The sequence below is a fragment of the Chelonia mydas genome, chromosome 2 (genome assembly GCF_015237465.2).
Source record: "Chelonia mydas isolate rCheMyd1 chromosome 2, rCheMyd1.pri.v2, whole genome shotgun sequence".
Lineage (NCBI taxonomy): Eukaryota > Metazoa > Chordata > Testudines > Cheloniidae > Chelonia > Chelonia mydas.
Genome location: NC_057850.1, coordinates 23,966,210 through 23,992,250, shown reverse-complemented (window position 1 = coordinate 23,992,250; position 26,041 = coordinate 23,966,210). Strand labels below are relative to the sequence as shown.

General features: G+C 43.3%; 1 protein-coding gene across 3 annotated transcripts in view; it reads right to left on the bottom strand.

Annotated features, from left to right (window-relative positions):
- SNTB1 (syntrophin beta 1) overlaps positions 1-26,041 on the bottom strand; it is a 171,923-nt gene that overhangs the window by 69,870 nt on the left and 76,012 nt on the right. For all 3 annotated transcript variants that reach the window (XM_037892069.2, XM_037892068.2, XM_007063394.4), the window contains one exon: positions 2,223-2,430. In XM_037892069.2, coding sequence (XP_037747997.1) covers positions 2,223-2,430 — 208 coding nt within the window. The remainder of the gene's footprint in view (positions 1-2,222; positions 2,431-26,041) is intronic.

The following is a 26,041-nucleotide window of genomic DNA, read 5'->3' as shown; positions in this document are numbered from 1 at the left end:
CTTCAAGGGCAAGAAAGGTCCCATCAGACTATCCATATGCCGTCTCAGGCAGTCTTCTGTTCCAACTCCAGGTCCTGTGCCACTTTGCCAGTGGCTGGTAAGAGAACCTGGGCTCACCTGCTACTCTGGGTTCCAGCCCGGGACCTGATGACTAGCAATCTCTGTCTGTTCAGTCTCAGACCCTGTTGCTCTTTCCCCCTAGGCTCTTTCCTACCCCACCTCTCTATCTCCTTGCCTATCTCTGGGTTTACCCCTGGAGTTTCTTTGGCTCTCCGTGGCTATTTCACTCCTCTAGGTCTCTTGTAAGTCTCCCGAATCCAGGGCAGGACCCCACAGCTTACTCTCCTCCTTGTCCCTGGTCAACTCCCTTTCCCTCTAGAAAGTGACTGCAGACCTCATCCCTGCCACCTCTTCCTGCTCTCACCTCCTGGCTCTCCCAGCTCCTCCCTCAGCTGGACGTCATCTACCATTAGGCCCTCTCAGTCCCTGGTTCCCCTCAAGGTGCAGCATCTAAAGAACTGGCCCCTCCTGGCCCACATTAACCTGCCCAGAGCTTGTGGAGGGTGGACACCCCATCACATGACATGAAGAAAGCAAGAGGACCGCATGTAATTATGTAAGATTATATGGTGACTGTGATGAAGAGGCCAGATGGCAGATGCTTTTCCTTACTGAATGAGGAAACACTGGGTTCGGTTTATGAAAATACACACTCAGTAATCATTTTAATGAGAATAAGAACAAGCTGCATTTACACAGCACCTTTGATCCTGAAGGATTCGCAAATGGATTCAATCACAAGAGAAATCAATTGCCCACCAGTTCAATGCAGCCTCCACTTTAGGGTGGAATATGGAAGCTATTTTGTGCCAGTATCACTGCATAAAATGTCAGTGTATTTTCAGAATGGGTGCTCATCTCTTCTTTATTTAAATGCTAGCACGTCCACAGTGTGCTCTACTGCACACCTGCTGTACTGCTAGGGAATTGACTGCAATTTCACAACTCTCCTTTATTTTAATCCTATTATGTGGTGATGCTGATCACAAATGCTTGAAAGGCACTCTGCAATGTATTCTGGGAGCATGCAAAATATGATGCTTTAAAGTGACCTTGTAACCTGCTCATCTTTAACATGCATATTCACTTTAAGCCTATCGATATACCACTGCAAGGTGTGTAAATGTTCTAATGCAGAACAGCTACATTCAACTAGGATTGGGAGACAATCTCCTGTTCTGAAGAATACAGGCCTAGCACATAGAGGTGTATGCCTTCAAAATGGGGCTACATACTCACAGATGATAATAAAACTTTTCATGCCCAATAACTATTGGTGTTTTGCCTCTTCTTCGGGGAGATGATTCGGAAACAATGAGTAGCCAAACATATTCTGTGTTCAAAGAGCTTATAAAAATGAGTGGGGAAAAGGGAGGCTCCCCTGAGAAGCCCAAAGCTGCGAACTGTAAATTTCAACATTAAAATTCATTAATGAGGTTCAGCAGTTCTAACAAAGGGCCCCTATTCTATTATGGTGAAATTCAACCCAAAATGTTATGTGATATATAGGCCTCAGTCTGGCTCTCTACAGGGTGAGCTTCACCTTAAAATAAACAGCAGGGTTAATCATCATGGACTTTTGCTGGCTTTTCTAACCTTGCATGGAGCTGGGAAAGGTATCTGAAAATTTTTTGCATCCTTTGCCTCATTATGAGGCACTAATACACCACACGTGCTGCTGAGGAAATCGTGTGTCTTTTTAAGGACACTGTAAATCAATATCCCAGCACTGCTAGTGGAACCAGTCAGAGCACACAAGCTGTTAGAGCGTAAAGTTGATTTCTGGAGCTCTGGCACTGAAATAATGTTGGATCTGTTCCTGTGCGTGCCTGGATTTTCTTCTCACTACATCAAAGGTTCTCAAACTGCGGCCCATGGACCACCAAAGGTCTTCCTGGTGTATGCAGATTTTAACATTTGAGAGCCAAGCAGTGGGAGACAGAAGGGTTGGGATGGGAGGCAAGCCCCTAAGAGGAGCTGGTTACTAAATGGTCTGCAGAAGCAGAGAGTCTGGGAACCACTGTGTTAGATAAGATACCACAGGTCAGAGCAGGCACAATCAGAGGCCTTTGTAAAAGCTAAATAAAAACAAATATCTGATTCAGCCTCTACTTCCAGACATACAGAGAGCTTTGAAATGAAAAAGAAAATATGTTCATTACCTTTTCTGCAAGCCAGCCTAGATGCCTAATCTCTCGACTTCCAGCGATCCCAGTTTTACCCAGCTGGTCTTTCACCTCTGAAATCACCCTGGGAATAAGGTCACTCACACTGGAGTGGATAGCATTGAACCAGGCCTGGGCTGTGGCTGAATCCTTGCTCCTTAGAACCACAGTGTGCTTGGCATCAGGGGAATGGACTTCAAGAAGCCTAGAAAAATGGGAGGGAAAATATTACTTTCGCTCCCCAAAACTTGGCGTAACTAATTGACTAAATATACTAAGCTGTTTTACAATAAAGCAATTGAGTTAAAAGGACATCAGCAAGGTCTTAAACTAAACTTACCTTTACCGTTGTTTAATTTAACAGTATTCACCTTAAGGATTTCAGCTCTGGTGAGGTTAGTAGTTGTTGCTCCTTTGAAATACTGATCCTTAAAGGTGACTTGCAGGGCTAGACCCTGTCCCATACTTGGAACTTCAGAGGGAGTTCCAAGCACGGAGTGGCTAGGTTAGAAGGGACATTCATTTGTTACTTAAAACATATCTTCTTGTTTTTCAGGTCCCATGAATTTCCACCCTGCTGTGATCATTACCTCCTGCCTGATCCGATGACCCAGCAAGCATTATGCTCGTGACATGATGCCCACCATGAAACCCTGATGGAGACTAGAATGTATCGATAAGGGTTAGGCAACTCCCTTCTCTTTCCAGTATTAGAGTTTCCTGCATTGATCAATACACCTATTATAAGCCGTACAGAACAGTGCAACAAAGAAATAAACCCCCCACCGACTGATCATATATAATGTGGCTTAAACAGAGTTCCATTGTGAGTTTGATGTCACCATTAAGCAGAGCCAGCAGCCTGCACTGATTCAGATTTCGTGGGAAGTAAAGCAACAAATGTTCTGAATGCTCCCTTTAGACCCTGTTCACACAGAATGGGAATGCGTTAGCTATAACCATATCAAACAATGGTTCTTGCTAGCAGCATCCTGTTATGGTTTCCCTGACTAGCATGTAGACGGGTACTTTTTCCTGAGAACCATGCCCCACAAACCATGATGTGGGTTGCCACCTGTAGTTTCAAAGTACAGTTTAACAAAGTTTTCTAGCAAAAGAGAAATATCCTCTCCACGCTGGTCATGGGAACAGTGCCAAAAACATTACTAGCAACAACTGCTTTTAATGTGGGCTGTCTCTCATACAGCTCTGCTCCCAGGGTGGACAGAGCCTTAGATATGAAGTGGTGGGGTACTGTGTGTGTACACACACATTTTTCAGTTAACTTTGTGGGCCACTTTTTATGCCCCCTATCAGAACCAAAATAAGTTAAAGCGTGGCCCAGCTGTGACAAGAGTATGTGAAAATGGCAATGTGGGCATCCATATTTATTGCCTCTGTGACTCCATATGGTATTTGCTGTTTATAATACAAATAATAAGACTTCCTCGCCTAAATTCCATCTTTGTAAATTCATTACCTGAGATCAGAGAGTCAAGCTGTATACTTCCTGGTTTGAACCTCATTGCTGTAAGCTCTTTCGTGAAAGGCCAGTCTGTTTCTATTTCTGTGTGTACAGTGCCTAGTACAGTGGAGCCCCTCTCCCTGTTTGGGGCTGCCAGGCAATACGGTAATACTCATACATACATCATTACGAATATCCTGAAATTTGGAGCTTAGTTAACAATTCTGCTGATGTACAAGTCAGAGCAGAATCCAACTTACTTTCCCATAGCTGAGTTAGCACTATAGGGTTGACAGCAATCATTACACTTTTTTGGGGGGTGGGGGAGCGAGAAGGGGTGGGTGTGTGGTCCTGCAAGCCCCTCAATGCCAACTGGGCCCACCATACTGTAATTCATGTCAGGCCTGACACATGTTATGACAGTGTGTTGGAAATAATGAGTGTATCTAAAAGGTGTCATGTAAGGTATATGTAAATTGGTGACATGCTGGTCTTGAAAATCATTGTATGATGTATGTGTGAGTTGTGTGTAAGGAGAGCTGGAAATATGTTCTTAAAATGTGTTTGGGAGGCAGTGCATAAACCCAGCCTGCCCCAGACAAAGGAATATTGTTGTACCGGCCTGACTGGCTTGGTCACATGCAAAGGACAATGAAAATACATTTACATATAAGGTAAACATAGCCATCAAGCTAACAAGCAATCACAGAATACCACGGTTGGAAGGGACCTCAGGAGGTCATCTAGTCCAACCCCCTGCTCAAAGCAGAACGAATCCCCAATTTTTGCCCCAGATCCCAAATGGCCCCCTCAAGGATTGAACTCACAACCCTGGGTTTAGCAGGCCAATGCTCAAACCACTGAGCTATCCCTCAATGGAGAAGACAGTTTAGTGATCATGCCAAGGGACAGAATCTGCACCCCAGGAATCCTTCCTGGCTCTTGAGGCAGAGACAGTGGGCTTTGGGAAATATAACGGGAGCAAAAACTTAGGGGACGTAGGGTACAGTACCCTCTGAAAGTTGGATCCCCTAGCGTGGATAGCTAAAGATGGTAACTTGATATAAGAAAGAAAACTACTTAGGCAAAGATTGTAATGTGTTAAAATTAAGATTTAGTCACTAGAAACCATGTTTTGTTTTGTTTGTAACCATACAGGTCTCTTTTTCTCTTCCTTAGTATCACTTACATTGCTGGTTTTTATTTAATAAACTTATTCTAGTTTTACTATAAATCATCTCAGTGCTGTTTTATACTGAAGTAAGTGTGAGCCTTCAGCTAACCTAATCAGCTGGAGCGCACACTGCCTTTGGAGGCAGTGAACTTAATTTCTGTGAGTGTCACAGTGAGAGGGAATGGACACTGCAGAGAGACATCTCTGGGGAACTCAGGTTCACTGATCCTTACCTGCAAGGCAAGGTTTAAACTGGCAGAGTCTCGAGGAGTTTGCTGGTGAGGAAGACAGACCTGTGGGTGGGGGGAAGGGGGCGGGAGAGAATCTAATCTCCAGCAAGATCTTTACCTCTGTCTCAGCAAGAATGAAATGCAATGGCTTACAGTTCTGAGTGGCAAGAACAGAATGTCACAGGATGTCACTGAAGTCAGCAGATCCCATTCTAAATGCCAAGATTTTCAAAAACTGGAGACTAAAGTTAGGTTCCCAAATCAGTATTTTAGGTACCTAAATACTTTTCTTTTCAACAGTACTGAGCACCCAGTCGCTCCTACTTTTCTCAACAAGAGTTGTTGGGAGCTCAGCACTTTTGAAAAAAAATCAAGCCACTTATTTAAAATTCCTAAATATATATATATTTCGGACCCTAACATTATTCCTATTTTAATAATCTTGGCTAAAGCATGCAGAACTGTTAAGAAAATGACACTTTTGCAAATTCACTCATCTGATCATGAAGAGAAAGAAAGAAAGAAAGAAAGAAAGAAAGAAAGAAAGAAAGAAAGAAAGAAAGAAAGAAAGAAAGAAAGAAAGAAAGAAAGAAAGAGACTTTGGTTATCACTTTATCCATTCATGTCTAGTGGGTTTATAAGTATTGTAAACTGTTTTCTTCTTTTAATCCAAATCTCCTTATATCCATGTGCTATATCCCACTGAGGTCAATAGGAACAAGATCTGGCTCTACTGAGACTTAGATTTTAAATAATAATATTTAGCTCTTGTATAGTGCTTTTCATCAGTAGATTTCAAAGCACTTTACAAAGTACTATTATCCCCATTTCACAGATTGGCGAAGGAACTGAGGCACAGAGAGCTGATGTGATTTGCCCAACGTCACCCAGCAGGCCGCTGACAAAACTGGGAACAGAATCCAGTGCTCTCGCCACTAGACCACACTGTCCTCCATTTTAATAATTCTTCTAAGGAGAAGTATTATGTTGGAACAAGACTTGTATAGCGCTCCTTGTAACAAAAGTTAATGTTCAGCTTGATCTTATGAAACAATGCTCTTTGCAAAAATGTTACAGTACAAAATCTTTAAAAGAACCCCCAAATGTACTGTGCAAAAAACAAAACATTGTGCAAGCACTGTAATGGGAGACTGTTTTCAGTTACAATGAAATTTATGGCAAGTTTGTGTTTGGTTCTTTTTAAGTTAACTTGCAGCAATGTTTGGTTTAAAAATAAATTCCTTATGGCTAAAGAACTTCCAAATGATAATATGAATCCGTGCCATTTTGAATTAGCAGCCTGAATGATATCTGTGACTTTAATGAATAGGTATTTTAAACACACAAACATATAACTTGCTATGTTTGCCCCCCCCAGTGTATTTTCCTTGACTGCATCTCTTTAAAGTGTATGTCTAAAATAGCTATATTCCTTTTCCCTCCCATCAGCTGTGTCAAGATGCAAATACAACATATAAATAGATTCCTTCAGTTTCTTGGCAAAAGACATCAATTTAGTTCTTCATATCCTAACCATCATGAGCATTTAGAGGGTTTATCCCCAATAATTCCTTTAATTGAATCAAAATAATCAAATGCTGTATTGCATGATGCCAAATTGTAACATTTAATAGAAAAATTTGCGAAGTATCATCTGTCAATGATTTTTTGATAGGGGTTATTTTTAGGAAAGGTGATTACACCTAGTTTCTTGTAAACTGCCTGTCAGACACCAAAGCTTGATGGTGATGTACTAACAACTGCAAATGGCTACATTACTCTTCACCATATGACAGGAAGATGGAACAACATATACTGTGCTTTTTAAAGAGATTTCAGAACTGAGGAAAGATGATGTGTTGACAGTGATGACAACTGAACCCTTCTATCCACAGAAATGATTCCACATGGTAAGTAACAACGCAAGTTTAGTGCCCCACCCCCACTCCCACACCACTGCCCTTGTGGCCAATTCACATAAGAAGATGAGAGTCTACTATCGTTACCATCTATTTACTCCTTTTGCTCCATCAGCCGGGACTCATGATTTTATGCTGCAAGTCCAGAGACAAAATCTTGCAGTTAGCCTGAATGAGGGTCATTATAAGAGCTGTGTAAATAACTGATTTTTTTTTTGGTTTGCTGGCTGTTCCAAAAATAAAAAATAAAAAAAATAAAAATGAAATAGTTGGATTGAAGCAAAACTGATATTTTTTCTGAATTTTCAGCAAGTCAGAAAAAATTCATTTAGTTTCTGTGCATTTTTAACCCTTGTTTTTTTAAAGCAAAGAATATGAGGGGTTACATTCATAGAGGAGGGGGAGGTTTACAACCCTACACCCTCTCCTGCCGCTAGGTACCTAAGCCCTTTCTCAAAAAAAAAACAAACAATCAACCAGGAGAAGGAGGTGCTCTCCCCAATAACTTTTAGCCCAGTGGTTAGGGCACTCCCGTGGGATGTGAAAGACCTAGGTTTGAAACACTGCTCTGGAGCAGTGACTGGAACCCAGGTGTTCTTCTTTCCATGTGGATGCCCTGCTCACCAGATTAGTGTTGTTCTCGCTCTGACCCAATGACTGTTCAAGTATTATCCAATCTATAAAAAGGGAAATAAGGACAACCTGGGGAATTACAGACCAGTCAGCTTAACTTCTGTACTCGGAAAGATAATGGAGTAAATAATTAACAAATCAATTTGCAAACATTTAGGAGAAAATAAGGTAATAAGTAACAGTCAGCAGGGATTTGTCAAGAACAAATCGTGTCAAACCAACCTGATAGCTTTCTTTGATAGGGTAACAAACCTTGTGGATAGTGGGTAAGTGGTACACGTGGTATATCTTGACATTAGTAAAGCTTTTGATACTGTCTCGCATAACCTGCTCATAAACAAACTAGGAAAATGCAACTTAGCTGGAACTACTATAAGGTGGATGCAAAACTGGCTGGAAAACCGTTCCCAGAGACTAGTTATCAGTGGTTCACAGTCATGCTACAAGGGCATAACAAGTGGGGTCCCGCAGGGACCAGTTCTGCTTACAGTTCTGTGCAATATCTTCATCAATGATAGAGAGTACACTTATAACACGATACCAAGCTGGGAGAGGTTGGCAAGTGCTTTGGAGGATAGGATTACAATTCAAAATGATCTGGACAAACTGGAGAAATGGGTCTGAAGTAAATAGGATGAAATTCAATAAAGACAAATACAAAGTACTCCATTTAGGGAGGAACAATCAGTTGCACACATACAAAATGGGAAATGACTGCCTAGGAAGGAGTACTGTGGAAAGGGATCTGAGGGTCATAGTGGATCACAAGCTAAATATGAGTCAACAGTGTAACACTGTTGCAAAAAAAGCAAACAACATTCTGGGATGTATTAGCAGGAGTGTTGTAAGCCAGACACGAGAAGTAATTCTTCCACTCTACTCCGTGCTAACTAGGCCTCAACTGGAGTATTGTGTCCAGTTCTGGGCACCACATTTCAGGAAAGAGATGGACAGATTGGAGAAAGTCCAGAGAAGAGCAACAAAAATGATTGAAGGTCTAGAAAATATGACCTCTGAGGGAAGATTGAAAAATATTGGGTTTGTTTAGTCTGGAAAAGACAAGACAGAGGGGACATAACAGTTTTCAATTACATGAAAGGTTGTTACAAGGAGGAGGGAGAAAAATTGTTTTTTCCTAACCTCCGAGGATTGGACAAGAAGCAATGGGCTTAAATTGCAGCAAGGGAGGTTTAGGTTGGACATTAGGATGTCAGGGGGTGGTTAAACACTGGAATAAACTGCCTAGGGAGGTTGTGAAATCTCCATCATTGGAGATTTTTAAGAGCAGGTTAGACGAACACCTCTCAGGAATGGTCTTGATAACACTTAGTCCTGCCATGAGTGCAGGGGATTGGACGACTTCTCAAAGTCCCTTCCAGCTCTATGATTCTATGATTATGCAAAGTGGAACCACTTCAGCAGGAGACATTGAGACTCATCCCAAAGCAGCCAATAGCTCTGGGGTTAGGGCACTCACCTGGGTTCAAGTCCTTGCTCCAGAATGGGAATTCAAGCCTGGGACTCCCACATCCCAGGTGAGTGCTCTAACCACTGGGCTAAAGTTTATAAGGTCACCCCACCCACCTCCTCCTCCTCTTTTCTGAACGGTGCCTAAATCCCCTTGTGAACCTGGCCTGAAAAAAACAAAACAATTCATTTCGATATTTCTGAAGTTGTTTTTTCATTTTGACCAAAAAACAAGAAGCGAAAACAGACATGAATTTGCAAAATGTTTCAGTCGACTCAGATGTGCTTTTTTTCCAGTGAAAAAAATGTTGTCTGAAAATTCCACCCAGCTCTAGTCATTATGCAAGTTTCCCTCATAGAGCGTTACCAAGTCACTTCTATGGTGCTCAGAGGTCAAAGGCATTATAGCTTCACTGCCTATCCCTGCTTGTCTCTTACAGTGTGTACTCGATACATTCACAAATCCTATTGGGAAATGGGCTGCGTTAACAGCTATTTGCTGACTCATGGTATTTCCATATTTTCTGAAAAGCAAGAAATATTGATGACCTTAGTAAACTCAAACTCTAAAGTGCTTAAATGTTTCCGGCAGTCCAGTCTTTGTAGCTCTAATTGGCTCCCTGACTGAACTGGCCACCGCCTGCTGAATTATGTCTATCTGCAGTTCGATGATAAAGTTCTCTTTTAATTCCCCATTGAATAGAAATATTTAGGGCAATGCCACAGCTGTGTTTACTCTCACACTCCACCACAGTTACGTAAATACTGCATATGGAACTATTTCTGATAAAGCCCATACCAACCCAAAGGAATTATATGTTAGCTCTAGATGGCTGCCAAGATGTGCGGTCTCTCTCCAGATTGGCAATGCATATGAATGATATCACATTTTCTCAGAGATCATTTGGCAAACCTTATAATAAAAGAGTAATTTTCTCTCCCTTGCAGAGTTCCAGTGAGCCAAGGAATATCTCCCAGCGTTCCTTTTCCTACTTACAAAACATGGGTTCGACATAAAACCCCAAACCTCTAAATGCTGCAACCTTGCATTAAGAAGAACATTCACTCCCACCTGAATTCCAGAGCTTTTATTTTATAGACGGGTAGATATCTAAGACATATACCCAGTATACTATATTAATCACATATTTGATAAGATCTCAGTGGAAAAGAGTGTTTGTTTTGTAAGAACCACCTTTTGTCAAATCACTTGAGGATTTTCCCCTCCCATATCAGCTTAGGGTCAAATTTTGCACAGATTTACATGCTGTACACTCTCTCATGGATCAGATTCAGGAGTCTGTTACTCAAATTAAAGGGATTGATAACTTCATTGCAATTAACAATGAGTGGAATCAACAGACTTCCTGAAGTCAGCAGAACTACTCTGGATTTACACCACTGCAACTGAGAACAGAATTACTCCCACTGATTCCAGATTTCTGTGGGGTATACAGTCAGCACAGCATTTGATCATTAGGGCCAACTTCTTTTCTCAGGTACCCTTGTTCAGCCTGCTTGGCTCAGTGGGAATATTTTGGTGCATTTCTCCAGTGTAAAGAAGGCCAGAGTGTCCCAAGATGTCAATCCCGATCCCACTCCTACAACATAGGATGTTTCCCTCTGACTTCCCAGGTGGCTCCATTGGCAACAAGTGCTGTTAGGGTTGTGCCAGTTCAATTCCAGCTCCGGTATCAGGGGATTTAACTAGGAATAAGTTGTTGAAATTAAGAAATGGAAAATTTAGGTTTCATTTCAGGGGAAAAGTCCCAAAAGTCCAACCTATTAGACAGTGGAATAATTTCTTAGGGAAGGTCGTGGAAGCCTCATTACCTGACATAATTAAATGTGGACCAGAACAATGTTATAGGGTGAGATAATCTAGGCCTTTTCCATCTGAAAACTCTGTGGTTCCATGACTGTCAGAAGAATGCCAACTGTGCTCAGTATTTAAGTTTCTTGCTGACTTGCAACTAATGCTAGTTAAGTTGAGGATTTGTATGATGTAAGATACCTGTTAATTGAGGACTGGACCGAGATGCCCAGCAAGGGTAGAATTTGGCCCTGCAATAAAAACGTGTGCTGACACTGACTGATCTACAAATCCAAACTAACCATTTTCTTTATCTAGAGCGGGAAATGAAAGACATCAATTTAAAAAAATATATATCTACAGACATTAAGCAATTTATTTCCCCACACAAAACTCTTTCCTTCCCTTCTCATGTTCCCATATTTTTCTTTCATGCTCTAGTCGTAGTAGTGCTGAATGCGGAGACAGTGATATCCAGTCCAATCCTCATTACTATGGGTAACTGGTTTAAATACTGAACAATTGAACCAAACCATTTCAGGTACTGGTGAGGTCAGTTACTTGAAAAACCAAGGGACAGTGGAATTAATTTGTCACAGTGAGTTTAGTGTCACATCACAGAACAAAATCAGAGATACTGCAGGATCTTGCCTGCACTCTGGACCGAAGCACCTTTAAAGCTTCCTGATCTACAAAGCCAGTTCACGTTGCCTTCCATATGTGTTTGGGGTGAGAACCTAGAGCACAGCTTCTTGAAGCAACTAGCTGTCATTGGAGGGGGGAAATATATGTGTTTTGATGAAAAAATACTTTAAAAATCTCTCACGGAAGTTACAGCGATCCTAAAACCATTGTCAAGTTCACAGAATATAGTGTCTGCTGTTTGTGGTGAATCTCCACTAAGTGAAGTGTGACTGTAACTACTGTACACTACAGAACACGATCACTTTATTCGAGGAAAATCATAGAGACATGGGACAAAATCTCATGCCAGAGCACGCATATAACTTCCACTGGCTTCATGGGAATTAGATGAATTCTGTGGTGGGTAAATCCCCTAGCTGAGTCCTCCCACAGAGAGCTAATCACAGACTCTGTGTGATTCTGCAGCTGCGTATGTCCCTACCTGCATGTGTGCTTGAAAAGGGCTTAAGAGCCTATCACAGCAGCATCAGAGTAAGGGCAACCCTGGTTGGTGGGACAGGCGGGCTCAGTGGGACCCCAGCACATCTCGTGGTACCCCAAAATGGGGGTCCAACCCATCACAGATATTTATCCTCCTTTATAAATACACTACAAGAACAGGGAACTGAGGCCAATGGGAGCTTCGGGGGAGGTATCCACAGGCAAGGGCAGCGCGCTCACCCCTCTGCCCCCCACCCCTAGGGGTCACAGGGACTTGGTGCCGGCCGCTTCCCAGAGCGGCACGGGGCCCGCAGTGCCACAGGGGTGGCAATCCCATGGGCCGGATCCAAAGCCCTGAGTTTGCCCACCCCTGATCTAGTGCCATAGAAACGTGCAATGCTTTACAGACTCAGAGGGCCAGTTCATTGTCCTGCACCTGTAGTTATTTACATCAATACAAAATGAGTGTAAAGTGGATGCAAACTGCTACAAAATCAGAACATTAGCATTTTGCATTGGTGCAAATCAATGGTTCTCAAGCAGGGGTCTGGGGCCCTCTGGGGGGCCCTCAAGCAGGTTTCAGGGGGTCTGCCAAAATAAACCAGAGAGCAGGGCCAGCGTCAGACTCTCTGGGGCCCCCAGCAGGAAGCTGAAGCCCGAGCCTGCCTCCTGGAGCTCAAGCCAAAGCCCGGGCAACTTAACTGTGCAGGGCCCCCTCTTGTGTCGGACCATGGGCAATTGCCCTGCTTGCTATCCCCTAACACCGGCCCCGGTTTTTAATCTACTGGATATGCAGAAAAACAGTTGTTGTGGCACAGGTGGGCTGTGGAGTTTTTCTAGCACGCTGGGTGGAGAGGGGGCTCAGAACGAAAAAGGTTGAGAACCCCTGGTGTAAATGACTACACAATTGGCAAGGCAATAGCAAACCAAGCCCACAGTCAGCAGACTCAGCACCCTGAAGATCTTATACTACACCAGTGGGTCTCAAACATTTTTAGTGGCAAGCCCTTTCACACAGCAAGCTTCTGAGTGTGACCCCCCAAATAAATTAAACATACCTTTTAATATATTTAACACCATCATAAATGCTGGAGGCAAGTGGGGTTTGGGGTGGAGGTCGACAGCTCGCGACCCCCTATGTAATAACCTAGCGATGCCCTGAGGGGTCCTGACCTCCAGTTTGAGAACCCCTGCACTACACAGTCCAGAAAGGCTCCCATTGTCTTCAGTGAGCAGTGGATTGGGCTAGATGTTAGTTACAGGACTGGATTTAAGGATTAGGGGTTCAGTGGGCAAATTAATTGTTGGAAGCAGAGTGCTCAGGTTAACTGGGCTGCAGGGTGGGGGAAAGAAGAGCAGTGTGGGGCTGGAAATCAGAAACAGCAAAGGTTGAGGTTGGAGAGGCAACACAGAGGGACTCTAGTGAGCTTGGAGCAGCTAGTGTAATTGATCTTCCTTCCATTCGGCAGCATCTTGTGTGTGTGAAGAACAAACATTGTTTACGGTAGCTTTGCATCAGACTTCCTATATAAAGACACACACTAAAAATACAATCCACTCACTCTGTCTCATTTGTCTGTATTTTTCTTTTCCTTCGCTCGACTCTTCCTTTTGGCTGTATCTTTCTTTCCTTTTCGGCGTTTTCCCTTTAGACCATCTTTTAGAGTCACATTACTACAGTTCAGATCCCCTAACTTTCTTTCACACTTTCCATCCCCCTCTCCCTGGCTTGGATTGTCACCCTTCCTCCTTAGATTTCAGTTGTTCTCCCCATTTCCTGTTCTTAACCCCTCTCTCTCCTTCCACTGTGTTCTCTCCATGTCTTCTTCCTACATTTTTGTTCCCTTTCCCCATCTCCACACCCAATTTCTCTCTTCCCATTCCCCAACTCACTCCTCTACCCAGTGCCTCTAGCACTAGTCTTACCATTAGAGATGGTTGAAAAATGGGAACCTTCCCCCAATAGAAAATTGACTTTTCATCAAAAAGCCTATATCTTAATGTTTTGGGTCAGAAGCCAAAACCTTTTGAGGATGGGGTTTTTTTGTTGTTGGTTTGGGTTTTTTTGGACAAAAAGTCAAAATTTTCCATGGAGACCAAACACTTTTCACAAAAAGCTTTCCATTCATCAAAAACCCACTATTAACAAGCAGGGAGAACTGGAGGTCCTGGCAAAGTCAGGGAATTATGATGTGATTGGAATAACAGAGACTTGGTGGGATAACTCGCATGACTGGAGTACTGTCATGGATGGGTATAAACTGTTCAGGAAGGACAGGCAGGGCAGAAAAGGTGGGGGAGTTGCACTATATGTAAGGGAGCAGTATGACTGCTCAGAGCTCAAGTATGAAACTGCAGAAAAACCTGAGAGTCTCTGGATTAAGTTTAGAAGAGTGAGCAACAAGGGTGATGTCGTGGTGGGAGTCTGCTATAGACCACCGGACCGGGGGATAAGGTGGACAAGGCTTTCTTCCGGCAACTCGCAGAAGCTACTAGATCGCACGCCCTGGTTCTCATGGGCAACTTCAATCATCCTGATATCTGCTGGGAGAGCAATACAGCGATGCACAGACAATCCAGGAAGTTTTTGGAAACTGTAGGGGACAATTTCCTGGTGCAAGTGCTGGAGGAACCAACTAGGGGCACAGCTCTTCTTGACCCGCTGCTCACAAACTGGGAAGAATTAGTAGGGGAAGCAAAAGTGGATGGGAACCTGGGAGGCAGTGACCATGAGATGGTGGAGTTCAGGATCCTGACACAAGGAAGAAAGGAGAGCAGCAGAATACGGACCCTGGACTTCAGAAAAGCAGACTTTGACTCCCTCAGGGAACTGATGGGCAAGATCCCCTGGGAGAATAACATGAGGCGGAAAGGAGTCCAGGAGAGCTGGCTGTATTTTAAAGAATCCTTATTGAGTACAGGGACAAACCATCCCAATGTGAAGAAAGAATAGTAAATATGGCAGGCGACCAGCTTGGCTTAACAGTGAAATCCTTGCTGATCTTAAACACAAAAAAGAGGCTTACAAGAAGTGGAAGATTGGACAAATGACCAGGGAGGAGTATATAAATATCGCTCGGGCATGTAAGAATGAAATCAAGAAGGCTAAATCACACCTGGAGTTGCAGCTAGCGAGGGATGTTAAGAGTAACAAGGAGGGTTTCTTCAGGTATGCTGGCAATAAGAAGAAAGCCAAGGAAAGCGTGGGCCCCTTACTGAATGAGAGAGGCAACCTAGTGACAGAGGATGTGGAAAAAGCTAATGTACTCAATGCTTGTTTTGCCTCTGTCTTCACGAACAAGGTCAGCTCCCAGACTACTGCACTGGGCAGCACAGCATGGGGAGGAGGTGGCCAGCCCTCTGAGAAGGAAGAAGTGGTTCGGGACTATTTAGAAAAACTGGACGTGCACAAGTCCATGGGGCCGGATGCGTTGCATCCCGGAGTGATAAAGGAACTGGCGGATGTGATTGCAGAGCCATTGGCCATTATCTTTGAAAAATCATGGCGATCGGGGGAAGTCCCGGAAGACTGGAAAAAGGCTAATGTAGTGCCCATCTTTAAAAAAGGGAACAAGGAGGATCCTGGGAACTACAGGCCGGTCAGCCTCACCTCAGTCCCTGGAAAAATCATGGAGCAGGTCCTCAAGGACTCAATTCTGAAGCACTTAGAGGAGAGGAAAGTGATCAGGAACAGTTAGCATGGATTCACCAAGGGAAAGTCATGCCTGACTAATCTAATTGCCTTCTATGATGAGATAACTGGTTCTGTGGATGAAGGGAAAGCAGTGGACATGTTATTCCTCGACTTTAGCAAAGCTTTTGACACAGTCTCCCACAGTATTTTTGTCAGCAAGTTAAAGAAGTATGGGCTGGATGGATGCACTACAAGGTGGGTAGAAAGTTGGCTAGATTGTCGGGCTCAACGGGTAGTGATCAATGGCTCCATGTCTAGTTGGCAGCCGGTACCTAGCGGAGTGCCCCAAGGGTCGCTCCTGGGGCCGGTTTTGTTCAATATCTTCATTAATGATCTGGAGGATGGTATGGATTGCACCCTCAGCAAGTTTGCGGATGACACTAAACTGGGAGGAGTGGTAGATATGCTGGAGGGTAGGGATAGGATACAGAGGGACCTAGACAAATTGGAGGATTGGGCCAAAAGAAATTGATGAGGTTCAGCAAGGACAAGTGCAGAGTCCTGCACTTAGGACGGAAGAATCCAATGCACCGCTACAGACTAGGGACCGAATGGCTTGGCAGCAGTTCTGCAGAGAAGGACCTAGGGGTGACAGTGGACGAGAAGCTGGATATGAGTCAACAGTGTGCCCTTGTTGCCAAGAAGGCCAATGGCATTTTGGGATGTATAAGTAGGGGCATTGCCAGCAGATCGAGGGACGTGATCGTTCCCCTCTATTCGACACTCGTGAGGCCTCATCTGGAGTACTGTGTCCAGTTTTGGGCCCCACACTACAAGAAGGATGTGGAGAAATTGGAGAGAGTCCAGCGAAAGGCAACAAAAATGATTAGGGGTCTGGAACACATGACTTATGAGGAGAGGCTGAGGGAACTAGGATTGTTTAGTCTACGGAAGAGAAGAATGAGGGGGGATTTATAGCTGTTTTTAACTACCTGAAAGGTGGATCCAAAGAGGATGGATCTGGACTATTCTCAGTGATAGCAGATGACAGGACAAGGAGTAATGGTCTCAAGTTGCAGTGGGGGAGATTTAGGTTGGATATTAGGAAAAACTTTTTCACTAGGAGGGTGGTGAAACACTGGAATGCGTTACCTAGGGAGGTGGTGGAATCTCCTTCCTTAGAAGTTTTTAAGGTTAGTCTTGACAAAGCCCTGGCTGGGATGATTTAGTTGGGATTGGTCCTGCTCTGGGCAGGGGGTTGGACTAGATGGCCTCCAGAGGTCCCTTCCACCTCTGTTATTCTATGATTCTATGATTCTAACTGTAAAACAATTTTGGCAGAAAATGTTCAACAAATCCTGGAGTCTGCTGTCTCAGCATCACAGCCGACTGCCACAGACATTCAGCTCTGCTCACACCCAAAACCACAATTTATTCCACCCACCTCTCACGTACGCCCACAGATACACTTGCAGTTTTGTCCTTTTCTCCCTCTCAAATGAGAGGGAAGTATGGGACAATATGGCTCTCTTTCCCTTCAAGATGAGGAAGGAGTAAGGGGAGGTAGAATTGCATGGGTTTATAATAATACTAATTTGCCTCAAGTCACGTTAGATTCCATTAAACATACAACCAGCACAGCACCCTTTGGCAGTCTGTGTGAGCTGTATTCCTCAATCAGGATCATTTCTCTTTCTCAAGGTCCTACTTCACACAAAATGTTAAACCATTACAAAGAAAATACTGTGGATAATAAATAACAGCATTACAGTATGATGATTAAATAATACTGGAGGTTAGAGATTAAATAATACTGGAGGTTAGAGCTGCAGGCAAGCTGGTGCCGTTATTTTAATATGACCTTGCGTCACTTTCATTCAGGACCCAACAGTGCACGTTTTGGAAACTTCTTTCCTTTACAGAGAGGAGTGCATCACTTGCTGTGTCTGATAGCTTAGGAGAGTGTCCTCACTTCACAGCTGGCCTCTCCCTTGGATCTGCAATGGCCTCTCTCACCCTACATCTTCTCCTAATACCCCCTCTAACTGTTCTGGGGCTTGGCCCTCCACCAAGCCACATAAAAGCATAAACCCCTTCTGTGGTAGTCCAAATAAGAGTCCAAGCAAATTTTCAAACTAACAGCCCTCCTGTCCCTTAGGCTTCACTGTAGTTTCCTTGTCAGCTCTACCTCAGGGCTTCCTCTGCAGGAGCCTAGCCCACTCCTGTAGAGTGCTCTCTCTTTTGGTTATGTCTAGTAAATCCTATCCCAAGGGTTCTCTCTACCAGAGAGACCCATCTCCTCTATTATCTCTCCCCAACTGAGCTTCTCAATCTACTTACAAGGCCTATCTCCACCTCCTCTGGCTAGGAGGCAATAATAATTGGAGTTCATCCCCCTGCCTTGCAGGTAGTGGGGTTAAGCCCCATCATAAACAGATTATGCCTTTCCATTGTGTTTGGTGGTCTCCAAATCCCCGGAGAATTGTTTCTCAAAGCACAGGTTGAACAGGCCTAACATGGTGAGTTTAATATAGCAAGACATTTCAGAATTAAGGCTAAAACTTCAGTCTGACCTATCTACATTTGCGTGCAAGTACCATAAAGCCTCCTAATAGTGGGTTATCTTACATAACACATTGTACATGTTAGCCTAGCACAACTGGGTGATTTATGGATGATGGGATGGCAGACTGGTGTTTCAACTGTAATTTTGTCAATTTCACTCTTTTATAGATTTAAATTAGACCCTTTTAAGTTGTTTTATTTTAATGTAGGGTGGGTTGGGTATATCCCCCTCCTAGTTTGTTATCTGGTTAGATTAATATTAAGCCCAATCCACCAGAAAAACAGTAACCAAGATTCCAAATGTAAATCAGGAGTTTGACTCTAATAGGTTTGGTAACTTCTTCAAAGGACTTCTCAATATTCAAATAGCAAAACATGTCTGTGCCAATAATCTTACTTATATTATAATTAAAGTTCTTGAGGCCTTTCATTCCAGGATATCCAAGTGTTTTAACAACCATTAGTTAAGGCTCACAACAGCCCTTTGAGGTAGGTAAGGTATCCCCAGAGACGACTTGGCCAAGGTCAGATACCAGCTTTGTGACAGAACCAGGAACAAGACCCAGGTCTCCTGACTTCCAGGCTTCTACATTCATTCTTAGACCATACTAATAACATAAAAACACTATCTCACATACACAAGTCACAAGCTAACAGCAACAAAAGTATGAAGAAAAGGTGAATAAAGCAGATGGTTAATATTTACTATTTGAATTACCACAGCCCCAAGGAGCCCTGGGAATGGACCAGGACACCTTTGTGCTAGGTGTTGCACAAACACAGAACAAAAATACGGTCCCTGCCCTAAAGAGCTTCCAATCTAAGTATAAGACAAGAGACCACAGGTGGGGAGTACATGGAAACAATGAGGCCGGGTCTATCTTAATAATTAGATCAACCTAGCTACGTTGTTCAGGGCTGTGAAAAGTTTTGTGCGCTGAGCTCTGTTATTAAGCTGATCAAACCCTCGGTGTAGATGGAGCTAGGTCTATGGAAGAACTGTCCTACGTACTGCCTCTTAGAGAGATGGATTGACTACATAGCTGGAAAAACCCCTTCTACACTGTAGTACCATGGCTGTAGTGTTGACATGCCCTGAGACAATACTAGTCCACATGACAGGCAGAGGTCTCAAGTTGTTTGTGTGCATCATGGCAAAGGAGATATTTGGGGAGGGGTTTGAAAGAGGATAATGAAGTAGCTTTTCAGATATTCATAGGAAACTCCTTGTAAGCATGATGGGAGTAAGCAAGAAGGTGCTTGTTTGAAAATTTAAAAAGTGGACAATGGAAGCCAGTACTGGAGGTAGAAGTCAGCAGCTTGATAGCAACTGACAGTTGATAGGTAGAGTGGAGATAGGCTATGAAGAACCTTGAGAGAGAAAACAACTAACTTATGTTTGATGTGATAGAGAAGGGGGAGGTACTGGAGAGGTTCAGTGAGAAACGTGACATATTCAAAGTGATGGGCTAGGAAAATAATATTTGCAGCAGCATTCTGAACAGACATGATCAGGGCAAGACTGCACTTGTGACAGGCAAAAAAAGAGATGTTGCTATAATCAATATATGAGATGAGGAGAGCCTGGATAAAAGTTTTAGCTATGTGGATGGATAGGGAAGGCCATTATCTCAGAGATATTATCCAGAAAGAACTGGCAAGATTTAGACATAACTTGGATGTTTCTCAAGGAGCTGGCAGTTTCTCAAGGAGAAAATATTAACAGCACAATAGCAAACTTTTCCGATGCAAAGGGGGAACAGTAAGAGGCCAGGTTTCAGAGTAGCAGCCGTGTTAGTCTGTATTCGCAAAAAGAAAAGGAGTACTTGTGGCACCTTAGAGACTAACAAATTTATTTGAGCATAAGCTTTCGTGAGCTACAGCTCACTTCATCGGATGCATTCAGTGGAAAATGAGTAAGAGGCCAGTATGGCTCCATTGGGAGCTCTTTAATGAGCTGAAAATGAAAAAGGAATCCTACAAAAAGTGAAAGAATGGTGTTGGGGGCGATATAGGTGGTTGTCTGCCCCCAGCAGTACTTCCTACTGGTGGTACTCTGGGCTGTGTCACCCAGCAGAGGAGTGGGAGTGCGGCCCAGTAGCGGGAGTCCCGGCCCCGCCCTGCTCCACCAGGGTCCAGCCCAGGGCCCAATGAAACAATTATTTGAAATGTTCAGCCACGGGGCCACTTCCTACCCTGGCTTCTGTTCCTTTGTTGGAAATTCTGGTTCACCTTTCAGTCCTTTGCAGTCGTGTCTCGACGTCATCAACCTCAATGATTTAAAGAGCTGGGGCTGGTTGGCAGCAAGGCCTGGTCCCCGCCACAGGGGGCCTCTGTGGCTTTTCAGCAGGAGCCTGCAATACACAACTGCCCCGTCCACCCTGACTGAGCTAAGCTGCTCCCTTCTGAGCTCAGCCTTCACTGTGAGCATACCTAGCAAGGGCAGTGAAGTGGGGTTTTCTGGGCTCAGAGTTGCTCCTCAACCCTTTCCTCACCACTGTGGAACTTGTACTCCCCATCACACATGGACAAATTGCTGAGGAGGAGAAAAAAAGACTAGCACAAACATGTAGGAACAAAATCAGAAAAAGCAAGGCACAAAATAAGTTACACCTAGGAAGAGACACAAAAGGTTTTATGAAGAGGTTCTTTAACTACGTTACAAGCAAGAGAAAGATGAAGGAAAGTGTAGGGCCTCTATTTAGAGGGAAAGAAGAGCTAATAACTGATGATATCAAGAAAGCTGAGGTGTTTAATTTCTATTTTGCTTCAAACTTTGCTAAAAAGGTTATTGGTGATCAGATACACAACACAATTAATATTAACAACAAAAAGGAAGGAACACAAGCCAAAATAGGGAAAGAATACGTTAAAGAATATTTAAATCATTTAGACATATTTAAGTCAGTGGAGCCTAATGAAATTCATCTTATGGTACTTACGGAACTACATGCAGCAATCTTGGAACTGTTAGCAATTATCTTTGAGAACTCCTGGAGGATGGGTGAGGACCCAGAAAACTGAAAAAGGGCAAACATAGAACCTATCTTTAAAAAGGGGAACAAAGAGGACCCAGGGAATTATAGAGCAGTGAGCCTAACTTCAATACGTGGAAAGATTCTGGAACAAATTATTAAACAATCAATTTGTAAGCACCTGAAGGATAATAGGGTTATAAGAAATAGCCAGCATGAATTTGTCAAGAACAAATCACGCCAACCCAACTGAATTTCCTTCTTTGACAAGGTTATTGTCCTAATGGACAGGGGGAAGCAGAAGACGTGATATATCTTGATTTTAGTAAAGCTTTTGACACAGACCTATATGACAGTCTGATAAGCAAACTGGGGAAATGTGGACTAAATTAAATTACTATAAAGGTGGGTGCACAACTGGATGGAAGACCGCACTCAAAGAGTAGTTATCAGTGGTTCACTGTCACACTGAGAGGATATATCTAGTGGGGTCCCATGGGGTCAGTCCTGGGTCCAAAACTATTCAATATTTTCATTAATGACTTGGATAACGGAGTGGAGAATATGCTTATAAAATCTGCTGATGACACTAAGCTGGGAGGGGTTGTAAGCACTTTGGAGGAGAGGATCAGACTTCAAAACAACCTTGACAAATTGGAGAATTGGTCTTCATTCAACAAGATGAAATTCAATAAACGTAAATGCAAAGTACTACTCTTAGCAAGGAAAAATCAAATGCAGAACTACAATATGGGGAGTAACTAGCTAGGTGGTAGTACTGGTGAAAAGGATGTGGGATTATAGTGAATCACAATTTGAGTATGAGTCAACAACGTGATGCAGTTTCAAAAAAGGCTAATATCGTTCTGGGGTTTATTAACAGGAGTGTCACTTGTAAGACATAGGAGGTAACTGTCCCACTGTACTTGGCAGTGGTGAGACCTCAGCGTGGGTACTGGGTCCCATTCTGGGTGCCAAATTTTTTAAAACATGTGGGCGAACTGGAAAGAGTCCAGAGGAGAGCAACAAAAATGATAAAAGGTTTAGAAAAGCTGACCTATGAGGAAAGATTTAAAAAATTGGGTGTGTTTAGTCTTGAGGAAAGAAGTATGACTGGAGACCAGATAACAGTCTTCAAATATGGTAAGGGCTGTCATAAAGAGGACGGTGATCAATTGTTCTCCAGGTCCACTGAAGGTAGAACAAGTAGTAATGGGCTTCACCTGAAGCAAGAGAGATTTAAGTTGGATATTAGGAAAAAAATTTCTAGCTATAAGGGAGTTAAGATCTGGAATAGATTTCCAAGGGAGATTGTGGAATCCCTGTCATTGGAAGTTTTTAAAAACGGGTTAGACAAACACCTGTCAGATGATCTGGGAGGTTTACTTGGCCCTGCTCAGCAAAGGGGGCTGGATTTGATGACTTCTTGAGGTTCCTTCCAGCCCTACATTTTTATGCTATGTGTCAGGACTTAAAAGAGAGGCCCAAATTGAAGATGATGCCCAGAGATTATGGGCCTGAATGAAAGGCAGAAAGGTGGCACTGTCCACAGTGACTGAGAAAGTAGGCAGGGGGGAAGGGTTTGGTGGGCAGGGAGAAGTTAAGAGCTCTGTTTTAACCATGTTGAGCTGATGGCTAGACATCTACAAGTTGTGTCAGAGAGAGAGAGAGAGAGAGAGAGGGGCTATTTTAAATTGAACAGGAGTAGTCTGGAGTAGAGAGGTTGATCTGTGAGTCATCAGCACATAAAAGGTAGTTGAATTTGTGGTTGCAGATGAGATTACTCAGAGATATGGTTTAGACCAGGGGTCTCAAACTCAAATGACCACAAGGGCCACATGAGGACTAGTACATTGGCCCAAGGGCCGCACCACTGACCACCCCCACCTGCTTCCCCAGCCCCGCCCCCACTCCACCCCTTCCGTGAGGCCCCGCCCCGCCCCGCCTCTTCCCACCCCTTCCCTGTTCCCATTCCAACCCCTTTCCTGAAAGGGACACTCACCCATGTCACCCCTGCCCCCCAAATTTGAAAGAACAAGACATCCACCCACCTTCACACCAACACAAGAAGCAGGAATGAAACATGAACCGGCCTTTCCCCTGTTCTAAAGACTAGCTGCATGGATATGGCCCCGCAAAGCTTCAGGGGCCAAGAAAGCCACGTCTGAATCCCTCACCAAAAATCTTAAATTCTCATAAGCTAGAGCAACTAGTGAAACTGAGAATCCAGGACAGATGTTAGGTGCCAAGCTATGTGCTCTCCTCTCTTGTGGGTTTTATTAAAGGTACAGAACTCCCACTGTGAAAACACATATTTATAAAATGACTAGACAACACTTACAATGAAAGCTGACCTAATAAAACAGTTCATTGTTTTCTAAAACAGCTTTATTCAATATCATGTTACTGTGCCCTGCCCTCTGGTAAAACATGATCATATTTTTATTCTGTCCTCATCCCTACACTGCTTATTTATTTCACTCACCCATTCTGCCTGGTCATTATGACTGTGAGCTCTCTGGGGCATGGGCTATGGAATTTACCAGAGAATAAACTTTCTAAAGCAATTTTTAAACTTACTGACAGAATTCTACATTAGGGTTCTAATTCTCTATACAATCACTAAGATGGTTTAAAAATTCTAGAACAAAAATTTTATTCTATATTATATTCAATGGGTATTTTCAGTAATTTCTATAGGACCCTACTGGCTTTACTATTATCTGCCTAAATACTGCCACTCTGTGCAGGTTGCCTAGCTAGCTATATGTCACTCAGGTGCTTGGCTGGATGGTTTTTGCTCACATGCGCAGGGTTTAACTGATCGCCACATGTGGGGCTGGGAAGAACTTTTCCCCAGGATCAGATTGGCAGTGACCATGGGGGTTTTCCACCTTCCTCTGCAGCATGTAGCATGGGTCACTTGTCAGGATCACCTGGGTATATCTCACTTAATCAATTCTCTGCCACTGCAGGGGCCCCGGCATTGGTGCGCCTCGGTCCCTGCTATTCTCTACTGTGTCACATAATAGTAATTCTTTGGTCTAATTTTGGTTGTTGGGGGCTGGGGGCATGTGCTGGAAGATGAGGGTGGCCTGTGATATAAAGGCGATGCTCTGGTAGCCCCATCTAGGCTTAAACTCTATGACTCTATGTCATTGTGAAATTGTCCTTAACTCCCTTCCCCATCAAAGGGCTCAGTGTTACAAATACTATGCTCATGAGTAACTTTATCCTTGAGAGCCGACCCACTGAATTTACTCTTTAGGATCACACTGCTTAGTTCAGCTGAAGTGCTGCCAATGGGTAAAGTTACTCATGTGCACCAGTGTTTGAAGGATTAGGTCGAACACGTTTTGTTTAGTTGGATAAATGGCAAGTGGGGGGTTTGAGTCAATGCAAAATGGCAGAAACCTGAATTGATTCAGCTTGGCCTCATCAGTCATTTTATCCAGCAAGTGTCATGTCTTTTGCATACTGACCCCATAAATGTTTTTGCATCAGGCGCAAAAGAAGCTTTAAAAGCAGAAGGAAAACAAATCTCATCTAAGGGAACTCATCAGAAATTAACGAGAAGGTTTGTTGTGTTACAGAAACATTTACTGCTTAGCGATATTAATAACTTTTCCCAGTCTTGAGTTACTGGGTTGGGAGGGGGAACTTTTCCCTTTGAGACCTGACATTAATCTCTAGTACTGCTATTGTATATGACACTTGTCAATAAAAGTGAAGGCAAACAACAGACTGCAGTAGTAATTGCCTCAACCTAGTTTATTCCACCCTAAAATATAACAACACAGGCTCCTGTGTCTGGACCAGTATGAGTTAGATAAATAGTGCTAAAATGCTCTTTATGTTTCTTCCTTTCACCATGTTTGTGTTTATTAAAAATACTGTCCTACTCCCTCAGACCTAGGATTGATTTGTATTGCATAGAACATTTTTTTCCTTGTGCTGATGTCTTTCAAGTAGCAATGAAAATCATACACCATCCTGCTAACACTAAACTAATGTACAGAAATATGAGGAGAGACACGGATAGGCCTGGGTAACAATGCCCTGGGTCTGGTCTTTTGCAGGGGCTGAACCCAAGACCTGTGGATCTAAAAGCACGCAGTTTTACTGCTGAGCTAACAGGAACAGGTTTAAAGGCAGTCACAGACTCATGAACCTCTTTACATGGTCCAGTCTCTAGAACGAGAACAAGATCCCGTACAGGCCCAAATTAGGAAACCAGACCTTGAATCTCCTCCGTGTCTGCGGAAATCTGGTTCTAGAAATCAAACTTCCTGACTCAGGCCCATCTCCAATTTTTTTAAAAAAAGGTATTTCCTTCTCAGTCTCTTTCAACACAGGGGAACAACTGTGCTAAGTAAAACCAATTCAGGAGAAATCATGCTATAATCTAGCCCCTCTAGCTAATCTACAAAATGGTTCTGCTGCACAGCTGTGACTATGTTGTATGCAGACCTCTTCACAACCATGTTTGGGCTTAGCCATATTTGAAAGTGATTTCAAATACAGTTTCAAGTCCTAGTATGGATAGGACCTTAGTGCAGGCTTTGGCAGCCAGCTGATTCTGCTATTATAAACATTACAGTAAAGTTACATCATCAGTTATAGAATCCATGTGTGCTAGGGAACAGTGTTATAAAACTGTAGTGCACTGAACATGCCGTAACATAGTGTGGTCTTGCCTGTGTTTAAGAATGTTTTGGAATCAAGCGACTGTCCTGATCTAAGTTACAAAGGGTACATCTTCTAACCTGCATGATGATGTCATTCCACTACGGAAAACTTCCATTCTGATATTCAG